Source organism: Nyctibius grandis, chromosome 7 (genome assembly GCF_013368605.1).
Source record: "Nyctibius grandis isolate bNycGra1 chromosome 7, bNycGra1.pri, whole genome shotgun sequence".
NCBI lineage: Eukaryota > Metazoa > Chordata > Aves > Nyctibiiformes > Nyctibiidae > Nyctibius > Nyctibius grandis.
Window position 1 is genome coordinate 49,481,117 of NC_090664.1, and position 15,039 is coordinate 49,496,155.

A 15,039-nucleotide genomic window follows, 5' to 3' on the forward strand; every position below is an offset into this window, starting at 1 on the left:
ATCCCCAAGTCATGTCATCTCCCCACATCAGTTGCGTAGCACCACACAGAACTGGTCTTTGATCAGGACAGATTAATTTACTGTCCAGCTCTAAATTGTACTTTGGTGTTCCTGCTGTTCATTTTATAGAGAAGTCAGATGGACAAAGTCCATCACCCTACTTCTTCCACGACCCTGCAAACACAGGAGTGTTTTCTATAATACTGTTTTTTTCTAGTGTTTTGCCTAGTTTAAATCTTAAACCCCCTGAACAGTAGAGATTCCCCTTCTTCTTACAAGGGGTTGTAACAGATCATGGTGCATCTCATGAAAACATGCTTTCTGATACTCAACCTCTGAAATATCTTAGTGCTTCATTCCTGAGTCAGGCTGTGACTCTGTGGCTGTATGAAGGCTATGCTAGGTTGGGAGTCAGAAGGAAATACCCTTTCTGATACCCTGTTTGCCTGTCTTGAAATGAACATTAATCTGACTTTGAATTGTTTAACTTAAAATGGGTAGAATACTTGTATAGAAACTTTCTTCTCTTATTTTCTCCTTTGCAGATGATCATTCCAGGATATGTCTGAAAGCTGAAAATAGCCACGACAATTCAGACTACATCAATGCTAGCCCAATTGTAAGTATGGTAGCCTATGAGAAATAATCCAAATAGTCAGTCCCTGTCTTTCCTTGTTAAAATATGGTAACTTGAGGCACCTCACTGCTTAAGTTTTGCAACCTCAGGTTTTGAGCACCTCATAATGCTGATGTCTCAGGGTGTGCTTTCAAATTGAAGAGAAAGAAATCTTCTATATGTGCATGCAGTACCCTTGAAGTTTATGTACTAAGAAAACAAAGTCACTACATAGTAATTGGTCTACCTTGTAATACTGTTAGATTTTGTGTATTACTAACTTATGGATTACTGTGTTTAAACAACTGAGTTGACTGCAAAACATCATATCTATCTGGATTATTATGATATTACTAATTTATGGATTATAAACTCAACAATACACCCTTAGCGGAGCTTTTCCTTCTCTGAGGAGGTAAAACTTGCTTGTTCTTTTTTGCTCTTACTCATTAATGTTGTAGGAGGAATGGTTTCTGTAGTCATGGAGAGCTGATCTCCACAGGCTTCTGAACTTCTGCTGCAGGAAGTGACATTTCCTCTTACCTCTCTTCCTCTGTTGCCCTACAGATGCACAGCTTTGTGTTTCTGTAGCTTTCACGGTTCTTCTCTGAGCTTGCTGTTTTGAAAGCAAGAATGAGATTCCTTACCACTCGTCTATTCATTCAAACTGCAGAACAGATCAATCCAGTTTTTGCCTCCAAATACTCCAGCATGGCCCACCTGCCCTTTGTCACCCTACGTAAGCTGAATATGAATCCTTTCTTGTCCGTGAAAGGTGATAGGGAGAAAAGGTCTCTATTTTTAGACACAAAACAGGTATGATAGAGCCAGCAGCATTGCCCTGACATAGTATCTCAGTGGAAGTGTCGTGATATCCACTTGAAGGGGGGGACGCCTCACATGACTGGAATGTGGTCATGGATGGCTATGTCCTGTTCAGGAAAGACAGGCCGCTAAGGAGAGGTGGTGGAGTTGCTCTTTATGTGAGTGAGCAGCTAGAATGTATTGAGTTCTGTCCAGAGGCAGATCAGGAGCGAGTTGAGAGTTTGTGGGTGCGAATTAAGGGGCAGGCTGGCAGGGGTGATACTGTTGTGGGTGTCTATTACAGGCCACCGGATCAGGATGAGGAGGGTGATGAGGCCTTCTACAGGCAGCTGAGAGCAGTCTCGCAATTACAGGGCCTGGTTGTTGTGGGGGATTTCAACTACCCTGATATTTGCTGGGAGGCCTACTCAGCCAGCCATCCCCAGTCCAGGAGGTTCCTCCAGTGCACTGATGATAACTTTCTGATGCAAATGGTGGATGAGCCAACTAGGAGAGGAGCGCTGCTGGATCTTATCCTCACTAACAAGGAGGGTCTGGTTGAAGAGGTGAAGGTTGAGGGCAGCCTTGGTTGTAGCGACCATGAGATGGTAGAGTTCAGGATCTCATGTGGCAGGAACAGAATAGCTAGCAGCATCACAACCCTGAACTTCAGGAGGGCCAACTTTGGCCTTTTCAAGCAATTGCTAGGGGAAATCCCATGGGACAGGGTACTAGAAGGTAAGGGGGCCCAAGATAGTTGGTTAGCGTTCAAGGACTGCTTCTTCCGAGCTCAAGATCAGAGCATCCCAACAGGTAGGAAGTCAAGGAAGGGTACCAGGAGACCTGCATGGTTGAACAGGGAACTGCTGGGCAAACTCAAGTGGAAGAAGAAGGTGTACAGATCGTGGAAGGAGGGGCTGGCCACTTGGGAGGAATATAAGTCTGTTGTCAGAGGATGTAGGGAGGCAACTAGGAAAGCTAAGGCCTCCTTGGAATTAAACCTTGCAAGAGAGGTCAAGGACAACAGAAAGGGCTTCTTCAAATCCATTGCAGGTAAAGCCAACACTAGAGGCAATGTAGGCCCACTGATGAATGAGGTGGGGGTCCTGGAGACAGAGGATAAAAAGAAGGCGGAGTTACTGAATGCCTTCTTTGCCTCTGTCTATACTGTTGGAGGCTGTCCTGAGGAGCCCTGGACCCCTGAGGCCTCAGAAGAATTCAGGATAGAGGAGGAATCTGTCTTGGTTGATGAGGGCTGGGTCAGGGACCAATTAAGCAACCTGGATGTCCATAAATCCATGGGCCCTGATGGGATGCACCCGCGGGTGCTGAGGGAGCTGGCGGAAGTCATTGCTAGGCCACTCTCCATCATCTTTGCTAAGTCATGGGCAACGGGAGAGGTGCCTGAGGACTGGAGGAAGCGAATGTCACTCCAGTCTTCAAAAAGGGCAAGAAGGAGGACCCGGGTAACTATAGACCAGTCAGCCTCACCTCCATCCCTGGAAAGGTGATGGAGCAACTTGTTCTTGGTGCTGTCTCTAGGCACATCAAGGATAGGGGGATCATTAGGGGCACTCAGCATGGCTTCACCAACGGGAAGTCTTGCTCAACCAACTTGATAGCCTTTTATGAGGATGTTACCCCGGTGGATAGATGATGGTAAGCTGTTGGATGTGGTCTATCTCGATTTCAGTAAAGCGTTTGACACGGTCTCCCACAGCATCCTCGCAGCTAAACTGGGGAAGTGTGGTCTGGATGATGGGGTAGTGAGGTGGATTGTGAACTGGCTGAAGGAAAGAAGCCAGAGAGTAGTGGTCAGCGGGACAGAGTCCAGTTGGAGGTCTGTGTCTAGCGGAGTTCCGCAAGGGTCGGTTCTGGGACCAGTTCTATTCAATATATTCATTAATGACTTGGATGAGGGATTAGAGTGCGCTGTCAGCAAGTTCACTGATGACACAAAACTGGGAGGAGTGGCTGATGTGCCGGAAGGCTGCGCAGCCATTCAGAGAGACCTGGACAGGCTGGAGAGTTGGGTGGGGAGAAATTTAATGAAATATAACAAGGGCAAGTGTAGAGTCCTGCATCTGGGCAAGAACAACCCCATGTACCAGTACAAGTTGGGGACAGAGCTGTTGGAGACCAGCGTAGGGGAAAGGGACCTGGGGGTCCTAGTGGACAACAGGATGACATGAGCCAGCAGTGTGCCCTTGTGGCCAAGAAGGCCAATGGCATCCTGGGGTGTATTAGATGGGGGTGTGGTTAGCAGGTCGAGAGAGGTTCTCCTCCCCCTCTACTCTGCCCTGGTGAGGCCGCATCTGGAGTATTGTGTCCAGTTCTGGGCCCCTCAGTTCAAGAAGGACAGGGAACTGCTAGAGAGAGTCCAGCGCAGAGCCACGAAGATGATTAAGGGAGTGGAATATCTCCCTTATGAGGAGAGGCTGAGGGAGCTGGGTGTCTTTAGCTTGGAGAAGAGGAGACTGAGGGGTGACCTCATTAATGTTTATAAATATGTAAAGGGCAAGTGTCATGAGGATGGAGCCAGGCTCTTCTCAGTGACATCCTTTGACAGGACAAGGGGCAATGGGTGCCAAGCTGGAGCACAGGAGGTTCCACTTAAATTGAGGAAAAACTTCTTTACTGTAAGGGTGACTGAACACTGGAACAGGCTGCCCAGAGAGGTTGTGGAGTCTCCTTCTCTGGAGACATTCAAAACCCGCCTGGACGCGTTCCTGTGTGATATGGTCTAGGCAATCCTGCTCCGGCAGGGGGATTGGACTAGATGATCTTTCGAGGTCCCTTCCAATCCCTAACATTCTGTGATTCTGTGATTCTGTGAAAAGGCAGTGTGTCCTTGACCTTCGTGACACTGCTCATGGAGTCTCTTTTGCTCACGGTTCTTATTCACATTAATTAGGCACTAAAAAGTTATTATAGAGAAACTATGAGAAAGAACCTAGGATGGAGAACTAAATCTCACTGCAGTGGATTGCATATGCCACTACTGGTTCATTTTCCTGGGGAGTATCACTCCCCCAGTTAAATCAGTTTGTGCAGACAAGGCAGCTGACAATTTGCAACAGCATGAAATTACAGGCTGCTTCCTTCCAATGTTGTTGACAATACTTTTTTTCTTAAAAAAAGACACAACTACATAGAAACTGTTCTCTGAGCTTTGTTTTTGTTACTTGCATCAGAGTTCAAAAGCTTCATTTCCTTGAACATACAAAAATGTTTTATTCAAAGAGTTAAAAGATACGCAGAACCCAACAAACATCTTCAGGATGCTTTTGTCTTTGGCGTAGGGTAGAGGGTAAACTTCCATGCTTCAAGGATTGCCAGCTGCTATTTTAGAGAACGGGGTAGATGCACAGATTAGGGCAGTTTTTGGACTACTTTTAAGTATGTCTCTGACTAGACCAAGCTCTAGCTGGCCCCAGGATCAGGAGACCAGAGTAACTTGGCACTCCAACAGTATGTATCCTGCTTGTAAAGTCATGCACAGAGGTCCAGCTCCAGGGCTTTAGTGCTCTGCTTGCCTGGCTTCAGGGCACATTCAGTGAACTATGTTTGGTCAAGCCTTAAATTGATAGTAGAAGCTGAGAGGTTTTGTGACAAGCACAGGAGTGGGCGTTGTTAAGTGGAAGTGAGATATTGTATTCTAAGAGCTTGGTTGTAATTCGCATGACTACAACATGGTGCAGAAGTGAAATTACAGCATCTGTAGATAGTGCTAAGTCAGGTTCAGTGTTGACAGCAGTACAGATGCTGTGTTTTTACCAAATAACCAAGATGGGCTTCTGCAACCTGCCCAAAAGGCTGTGTAGACACAGCTTAACTGGTTTTAGGACACAAATTTGGTTGGGGGAGGGAAAAATTCTTGCATGTGTGTATATGCCTGTTGTAATTGTAATTCTGGTAATTAATTACACTGATGAGAAAAGTATTAGATTAAGTAGTATTAGGGGTAGAGAGGCAGGATCAAGATAACCCATTGGCATAACTGGGAATAGATCTGCTTTGTCAGGATGCCCGAAGCTAATGCAGGCAGAGGGTCTCTGCTTCCACAGCTTTAATCTCATGGTTTTAGAAGGGATTGTAATCTTGCTTTTCCATCCAGCACTTAAGGGTGTTTTCTTCTGGAAAGTTAGAAGGTATTTCTTTTTTGTAACTTTCCCAGACTCAAGAGTTTTGTCCAATAAAACAAGTCATACTGATGAAGCAAAATTCACAGAATCACAGAATGGTTAAGGGTTGGAAGGGACCTCTGGAGATCATCTAGTCCAACCCCCTGCCAAAGCAGGTTCACCTAGGGCATGTTGCACAGGGTTGTGTCCAGGCGGGTTTTGAACATCTCCATAGAAGGAGACTCCACCACCTCCCTGGGCAGCCTGTTCCAGTGCTCTGCCACCCTCAATTCTTATGGTTGTTTCTGTATCTCTTACAGGAATATTTCTATGCCCATAGATAAGTGTGTGCACAAGTGTTTCATTGAGTTGGGACAAGCACCCAATATCTTGCATAGCCATGAAAAACTGCCAAGAGAAACTCTCGAGTTCCTCTTCTTCATGGTAAGATAGGGACCCCACTGTGTGAGAAGGAGTGCCACAGCCCTCATTTGTGTAGACAACCTGTTATTCCAAGGAAAGAGATGCTCCAGATGGTTTTGAGTTTGTTTCACTAAGTCAATAGTCATTTTGCTATTTTGAAAGCAATAGATAAAAGGTGTGTTTCCTGAAGGTGATGCAGTGGGAGGTTGGTAGGAGGCAATCACTACTTTGCAAGTCCATAGTTTGAAAAGATTCCTTGCAAACTCTTTCATTTCAAGACAAATTGACTATCTTCAGGTTAGCATAAACGTGTTTGTTAATCTGGTATTGCTTTTGTATAACGAGGTGGAATATAGGAGTGACAGAGACTTTCAGTCCTGCTTCCGACCTCAGAAGCCTACTGATATATTATACTGGGCACTTGATTCTGCAGTATTTACTGTGGCTGTGAAGACACTGCAGCCTGAGCTGGACATACACGCTATTACTATTGCTGTTGATTTGAGACATTTAATCAATGTCTTTGTAAGTGTACAGTGGGTGTGGAGTACCAGTAAGTCTGCCTTTATTCGCTTTTGCAAAAATCCTACCATTTCTTTCCTTCAGACTGCTGCCTTTCAACTTAAATAACCTCAGTAATTATCGTGTCAATACAGTGATGTTTCTGGTGCATTTGTGCCTTGCAGCGCTTGGGCTAGGAGTGAGCATTGTAGTGAGCTGCAAGACGGGCATTAATAGGAAAGAATCAGTACGGTCTGAACTGACTAGAAGAAGGTTTTTCATCCCTGCACATGTGAGATGTCTGGTGAGGGAAGAGTGTAAAATAAAGGAATTATATTTGAGTTTTGGAAAGGGAGGCTTCCAGTCGCGTACATGTCGCTGGGTATCTCCAGCTTCTGGGTCAGTGGTCCAGTCTCCAGCTGGGGCTCACTCAACCTTAACTTAAGTCTAAATGAGTGCAGCAGTACACCGTAAAAAAATCCCCGCTCTAGACAATGAGCTGGCCACCTGCCCACACGTTTCTTCCTTATAAAAAAGTGCTACCCCCCTCAAGACCTCCTTTCCCTCCAATATGTTGTGAAAACTGGGGTTAGATTGATGGCCTCACCACGGCTGGAAGTGGGTGAGGACAATCAGCAGAGGTTTAGTCCAAGTTCTTCCCATAGGTCTTTAATTTCACTGTAGCATGAGGCCAGGCAAAATGAGTCCTTAGGAGAAATTTGCAGGGTAAAAGTGAGGCAGAAATCTCTTTTCCTCCTCTCTGAAATAACATGAAGTACTATGATAATAACTGTGCTATCGGCAGCTGAATGAAAGGCTTGCAATTACAGCACAAGGAGACCCTGACTGTGCAGAATAAAACTGTGATAATTACATCTGTCATATTTGTACTTAGTCCTCATTAAATTTCAGGAAAATCATCCAGTAGTAAATAATGTGCAATCTTTGCTTTTAAATCAGAGGTCATGCAAGTAAATGGGAATTCTGTTTTTCCTCATAGGGTGTCTGAGAGAGAAAAAAAATCCCATCAACTACATTTAAAAACTCAGTTTGCTTGTTATTGAAGACACCAGACTGAGGAATGTCATTAGCATGACGGTTTGTTCAAACAGCATACAAATTTCATCACCAAGAATAGACTCTGAAATTCATAATGGCATTCGCAACCAGATTTACTTCTTTCATTCCATTAGGCGTTTTAAAGGAAGGATTTAAAAATTGTTTTAAATTTTAATTCAAACATGAAGATGAGGACTAGTCTACCTTTTTAATTTTAATGCTGAGAAGAATGTGGTTACAAAGTTCATCTGCATTTGCTGGATATGCTTTCTTTTACAAAAACAAATATACTCTTTTACTTTTAGAGACTGTCTATACTCTGTGTAATAAATACATGCATGAAAGTAGATTTTATTGGTATTATAAACACATTAAACTACACAGTAGCTTGAATCCGTACAAATTTTAAGGTGTTAATCAGAGTTCAACTTTCTTTACGTCGTATTTAGTCTACGCTAGATCTCATTCTGATCTCATATGATTTAGGAATATTTCAACTGGACTCAGAGGATTTAGGTCAAGGTAAATATGGTGTAACTGAGACCACATCTCACCCAGCATCTTTTGGTGTGGAAAGGAAGGATCTGACAAGCTGATGGGGAAGGTAAAAAGGGCAGGAATGAATAAGTATATCATTTACATGAGATTTCAGAATGGTCATTGATGCCCTGTTGATACTTTTACTTCAATTTACAGTTTTAGAAGACCATTTAACAAGAATCTATATGTACCACTCCTAAGTCCAAATACAATAAATGTGAGGATTTACTCCCAGAATGTATTGATTTTGCTGTATTTCATCAGCATTATCAATGAAATCATGCAGCAGCACAATCTCTATCCAAAAACTCAACAAAATTCAGAGTTCTTCAGGGAAACCTTGCAAAGTCCTAGGATAAGGCAGCTGGATAGTAGAACTGCAGGAAAAACTAAAGGAGTAGCTTTTATTCTCTAGTAAAGCAAAGGTGGAATTGTGGTCTGATATTAATATAACAAAGGTGCAGCTAATTATGATACTCTTCTTTATGTATTTTCCCACTTTAAGATACTGTAAGTCAACTTATATTACAAAGCCCTGTAGAAAAACACGTCATGCAACTAAAGTTTTCTGTAGTATTTCTTTTCCAACAGTAAATCTGAATGCTCCTCCTTTTTGTTTCCATTTGCTTTTGGCGGTGGTAGTGACAAAAATCACCACAGTTGATTGCATGGTCAGTTATAGTAATCCTTGATCCCTTTCTTTCCCTAATACAAAATCATGGAAAAATAGGTTGAAACATTATCACCAGGCTTGCCTTTGTTGTAGTGCAGCAGAAAATGAGAATTCCACCATAGCAGAACAGTTGTAATAATCACACCTTTTTCTTTCCAAAAATGGCTGTTCGATCTAGTTCTGATGTAAGGCTTGTGAACTTTGTGCTTTGATGGGGGCATAGAGGGAAAATTCCTGTTCTTTTTGAACAATTACTATTAGGGTGATTTCTGAAGGTTGTTCCAATATAAAATGTTAGCAAACACTCAATTTTTGTTTTAATACTTGATGGCATGGAGCCTGCTGTTCTCTATTCTTCTCTGGAGAATACAATCTCTGTTTTATTTTTGTGGAGTGAGAAATCTGAGGGATCCTCGAAAGAAGATAATGACTACAGACATAAAAAAAAAAGCCTTTTACTTGATCCTTGATTAGTTAGTTCAAAACCCATTACTGACTTTATTTCTTTATTCAAACTTCTGTTAACTTTGATAGATTAAGGTGCCCTTGGTGTTCTTGGTGACCTTGAGAGAATAAAAAAGAACATAACAAAAACATTCAAGAACCGTCCCTTGCAGTCACCTACTCACATTAAATCAAATGTGACCAGAGTAGTGATTTTTTCATGCTTTTCTTAAAATATGTGGCCTTTAAAATAGTACCTATAATAGAAAATTGATGAAACAGGAATTTCATTTAATTAGTTTAATCTTTGATCTTATTTTTGTTTAGTTAAAGATCATTTAATAGCATGATAGGGCTTTCTGCCATCTTCTATTTGCTCCAAGCAAGAAGAATTTCTGCTCATAATTGTTTTCTGTGCAACACGATGTGCTTGGAATGTAATAATTGTAATTGTCTTTTGAATTATTGTTAAACTGCTGATACACTTCGCTACTCTGTGCTTATTGTAATGTTTGCCACGTTCCAACAGCACCTTTGTGACAGAGGTTGATTAATGCTGAAATGCCAAGATTGGCCTATTCCTGATTTATCAGCTGAACATTGAGAAGTATTTCCTCCATGACAGTGCTATTTGCATCATCCTTGATTTCTTCTGCCTTTGTTTTCTGCATGTCAACATACAAAAGAATTTAGTTTAAGAAGAAATTCAAAGTAAATTATTATTTTTCTGAAGCTTGGTGTATTCACTGTCAGTTACATTTCCAAGTCAGGCTCTCGCCTGTTAGACAAGTGACATAATTTTCAAGTGGATGAAGCCTACAACAGTTTCCACTGGGAGTAGCCAGTACTCCATGGTGCAGGTTGATTTTTCTAAGCTAAGATTTTTAGTTCCAGCATAGGAAAACATTTAAGCACGTGATTAAATCCTATAGAGCTCTCTGGGATTCAAATCAAAACAACAGAAATTATTTCAGCCATAATGGAACAAAAAAAAAACATTCAAGCCTGACTTTGCTTAATCACATTTGCTGCTGGTTTTGGCTGTGTTTAGTTCAGTGTCTCAATTCTTACAAAAAAAACCCAAAAAAAAAGTTGCCCAGTTTGAAATGGTTCCTAAGTTGTTTTTGCTAATACTGCTTTCTGAAGAAAGCTATTTTTGCCTGATCTCAAAATACTCACAATAGTAAATGTCCTGCTATCAGAATTGCTTTTGTCAAAAGGCAAAGAAAGCAAGGCTGAAATTTGTTGTGAGCAATTGCTTGTTGTGAAGAGTTATTTGCTGATAAGAGAGGCATCTCAATGAAGCTCAGAATAAAATGATGGTATTATAGACATCCTGGTCAACGTTTTTTGTAACTATGGGTGGTGAATCAGAAGTAAGCTTTTATTCTAAATGGATTCAGTGACTTCATTCTACCTGTGTTGTGTTGTCATGGAGAATTTTAAGTCCGGCTTAATTATATATCAGAAAATTAGAAACATAAAAGTGTTCTCTTCCTTTTTGCACATTCATCATATTGTTGTTCTGTTAGAATAACTTACATCTGTTCTTTTATGGTTCTTCCCTCTTTTATGTTGCACATAATTATGAGGTGTCTTCTTTTACGCTGACATGTACCATCACTGAAAATTTTGGTAAGCTATGAATAAATTCAGTAGATGCCTTTTAATGCAAATGTGACTCACATTCATTCTTATTCAGATCTTTACTTATAGAACAGAATCGTGTTTTGAGACAAATTCTGCTTTCAGCTACATGGGTATAAGTTAACTCTCGCCAACTTCAGTGTCACTGAGTCACACCCACACATCTGAGAGCTGAACTGTGTCTCTTTTCTTTATGTTTAAAGTTTTGTCTTGCCCAGTTCAGGGTTAGAATGAGTTTGTTTGGTTTTTAATCCCATCAGGAGATCTTCTTTTTCAGCAGAATGGGTCCTAAGATTTAGAACTAAGAAAACCACCCATCACTTCGAAAACATTCATTGTAACACACTAATCCTATTTACTCTTGATGGCTTTGTTTCTTAGATTCTTTATTTTTTCTGCTCAGTGAATTTTCTGCTCCTTGAATTAAATGTAATAATTAAGGTCTTTAAGTAGAACTTCCTCTATTGAGGCCAAATCCATGCATTTAGATAAATCAGCTAACCAGAAAAAGCCAGAAACTGAATTTGTTCCCCGTTTTTGCTGTTATTTAGTTACATGTGCCCTTGACTGGCACGGTGGAAATGGAGAACATATTTAGATGTGTGAACCATTCTTAACACTCAGTGTAGAAAAATGTTTCAAATGGCTCCTAGGTTGCTATGAAACCACGAGTGCTGATCTCAAATAAATGCCTTTGTCAACCACCATAAATGATCTTACATTGCCTATTGAGGACATAGGACATTGCTCATCATGCGTGCTGATACTCACCTGGTAGCATCAGTCTTTTGTGGAAAAAGGTCTCCTCTGAGCTTATAAATAGAAATAAAATTCTTTGCTTGCCAATAAAGGATGGGGGGACATGACAGTCCTTTAGGAAGTCCCTTGTTTCTGCCCTCACATGCTTTCTGTCTCTAAACCAGCAAGGGATTTTCTTTTAAATAAAACCAGTCTGTGTTCCCTCTCCTTATTCCAGATGGACCATGACCCCCGAAACCCGGCATATATTGCCACCCAGGGCCCTCTCCCTGCTACTGTCGCTGACTTCTGGCAGGTAAGTTAAACATCTCTTTGAAAACTGAATTTATGTTGCAAGTCAAATGTTTTCCTGTGCTTCTAGAAATGTTGTGCTTGAGTCACAATAGGTGGAAAAACCTTAGTTCAACTGTCTTTAAAATCTAGTGCATGGATATTAAAGACATTTATGTATATGACAAGCCCTGCTAAGAAATAGTTGATCTGGAAATTATATTGAAAACCTCAAGCCAAAGTATTCACATTTTAGTGCCAAACTTCAGGCCAGGTCTCAGTAATTAAACTACTGCCAAGGATTGGATGATTTTCAGAGGGCCTGACCTTCTTAAGAGTGTAGCCAGAATTCATTGTCATGCTCCAGATCAAAAAGGACCTAATGCTGTGTGCCGTGAATTTTTCCATTGAAACCTACTTCTCTCACGCCCCAGTTCCCCAAAATGCTTAAATTCTTATGCATTTTCCCTACCACAGGTAGCTGAGTTAAAGGCTGAGTTAAGACCCTGCTGCATAAAGTTAAGTAGGTGCATAATTTTTGGCAGGACTGGGGCTAAAGGCAGTAGTTATTAATGCACAAATACGAGCTTACTTTGCATGCAGTTTTTTTACGTGCTCATGCAGCTCTCAGATTTGGACATATACACACCGCTGGGCTAGGTGTGTGCGATTGTGGGACGAACGTGCTGCATTAGATATTCCTTTGTAAGCATAAAAGTGTGCCTGAAAGCTTACTGAAGCTGTTTGGGGAGGAGGTCAGCTGGGGCTTACTATCAACACGAACATATGTTTTTATTTTTTGTTTTGCATTATGAATTTAGAAACTTTTGTTCTGAAGATAAAGAATATCCACATACAAATTTCAGAAGTGCCATTGTATTTTAGGAGCTTGCATCAGTTGAAATCATCTCTCTTCATCTGCATCACTTGGTCTATGATTAGACCCCTATTAAAGACACTTTTCATGTCACAATTTCCCACCATCTCTGATGAGGAATCGAGACATTTTTTTAAAAATTGTTTGATTTTGGGTGCCTGGATTTTTAAATGCTCAGTCTGAGATATTTTGAGCCTGGTTTTTAGAAGTCCAGAGCAAATTCTTTCTGCTTGAAATCAGTTTAGCTGTTGTTCTGGCTTAAATTTTCAAGTAATTTGTGATTTTTGTCTTCGATATCTTTTTTCCTTTGGTGAGTGGATTCCTCATATCAGGCATGATACTTGCAAATGTGTTCCTTAAGTTAAACATGCAAAATCAAATACCATGTTAGCTATTCTGTAGTGATATTTTATGATTTCTAAGGCCCAGGTTTTTTAATTGTATATTTTTGCATATTTGTATATTTATATTTTGTATATTTTTACTTGTAACTGCACCTTTACATATTGAAAAAAATGTATGTTTTCATTTGTAAAGGAGAGATTTAAAGAGCAGACTTTGTATAAGCACTGCTGCTGACACAGAAATAATCATATCTGCATAGTATGAACGATACGTTTTTTTTCTTCTCTTTCTAATTTGAACAGTTAGGCAAACTGTTTACACAGACAGAGAGTGACTAGAACTGAGATGTTATTTCTTTGTTCTGTGATCCAATCTTCTTTATTCCAACTTTGTACTCAAAAGGTCTCTTTCTTGACTTTCTTCTTCATGCTATTAGTGAGTGGAGAGTCTTCACTTTCCTTTACTTTCCTTCTGCTCGTTCTAGCTATTTCTCCTCCCAATTAGCCATCACTGAAAGTTCACTCCATCTCCCCACCAGATTTGCTGTATACATCTCTACGGAAGCCATTTGGCAACCGTGGTTCAGCTTCTACTCAAGTGTGGCTGTGTCCATTTTTGATGTGACATTCTTTTATTGTTTCTTCTATTAGGTTCCATAGAAAAGTTTGGTTTTTACATTTATTTTGATGATGTCTGTCACTTCAACATAACAATCTACTTATGTCACATTGGTCCATCACCCGCTTTTCTTAAGTTTAAGCTTCCTACAGATCACATGTCAATTTGCTGGTTCCTGTCCCAAGCTTTTTACATGGCCCAGAGTATCAACCAGGTGTAATAAACAAGCCAGGAGAGATTAACTCCTTACAGAGCACTGCGTTCATAACTGCTGCAATGTAGTAGGTCCATTGTACAAGTCAAAAGCCATGGCTTGAAGTTGTTACGGTTTATGTCCAGATGCAGGAGCTTACATCCATTTTTCACCTAATAGTACCTATTTTAAGTTAAAGCAGGGAAACCTGAACTTGCTATGGTAAACATGGTATTAACTCCAGTCAGGGCAGAATCCTTTGATGTTTACTTGAATACAGTTTTCTGTAGTTTATACAGACCGTGGTGCTGCCACCAGGGGTTGTTTAAAGATTCAGTTATTCATTCCTGATACATCTTCTCGGTGATTCTCCTCCCTCTCCCTCCTCTGCTTAATACCAGCTATTGCTGAGCTGTGTTGCTTTTTTTCCCCTTTTGTGTGTTCAGTGAAGCAGTTTTCTGACTGATAGTGAGAAGAGTGACTGACTCCAGAGAGATCTGGGACTATTCCGCTCTCCCTTGTCTAAATGCACAATGTCATGCTTTAGCAAGTCCAACAGAAACTCTTGGGAGCTTGGCATCACCTTCTATAGCAATATTTACTAGATGTATTTCTTCCTGTTTTCTCAGAGACTTAGCTGCTGAGATTTCCCAGGAGCCTAGCTGCATGGTGGGCATCAGCCACTCCATTTTATCTTGGCTGAAAGGCTACCCCAGCAAGAAACTGTTACAGTTGTTTTCACTCCTGTAGGCATTTCAAGCTGATTTCTAGAAAACACTTGTCTACAAAGCATTTGTTTTACTTGAAAGTGTAAGACAACTTTCTTGGCATTTACAACACAGCTGATACCTGTAATGAAATCCAAACTGCTCATGATTTGTCCTGCTGTCTAGATTTCATGCTCAAATTCCAGAGATGTGATTTCTAAACCTAATTTCCCTTAAACTTGCATTAGATTCTTCCACCCATCAGTGACTATGTCTACATTAGCAAGCAGTGTGGCCCAATAGGAACAGATTTGTAGAGTGTCACTGTACTTACTTTGTAGGTTTTACTTTAGACCAACTGTTCAGTGGTGCAATGGACCAAATGCCTGTTGGTGGGGGAGAAAGCTACAGATGTGTCTGGAGGAAGCTTCTTCCAAAA

General features: G+C 41.0%; 1 protein-coding gene across 1 annotated transcript in view; it reads left to right on the top strand.

Annotated features, from left to right (window-relative positions):
- Positions 1–15,039, top strand: part of PTPRN2 (protein tyrosine phosphatase receptor type N2) — a 698,861-nt gene that overhangs the window by 644,409 nt on the left and 39,413 nt on the right. Inside the window, exons 17-18 of the mRNA XM_068404529.1 lie at positions 546–619; positions 11,808–11,885. Coding sequence (XP_068260630.1) covers positions 546–619; positions 11,808–11,885 — 152 coding nt within the window. The remainder of the gene's footprint in view (positions 1–545; positions 620–11,807; positions 11,886–15,039) is intronic.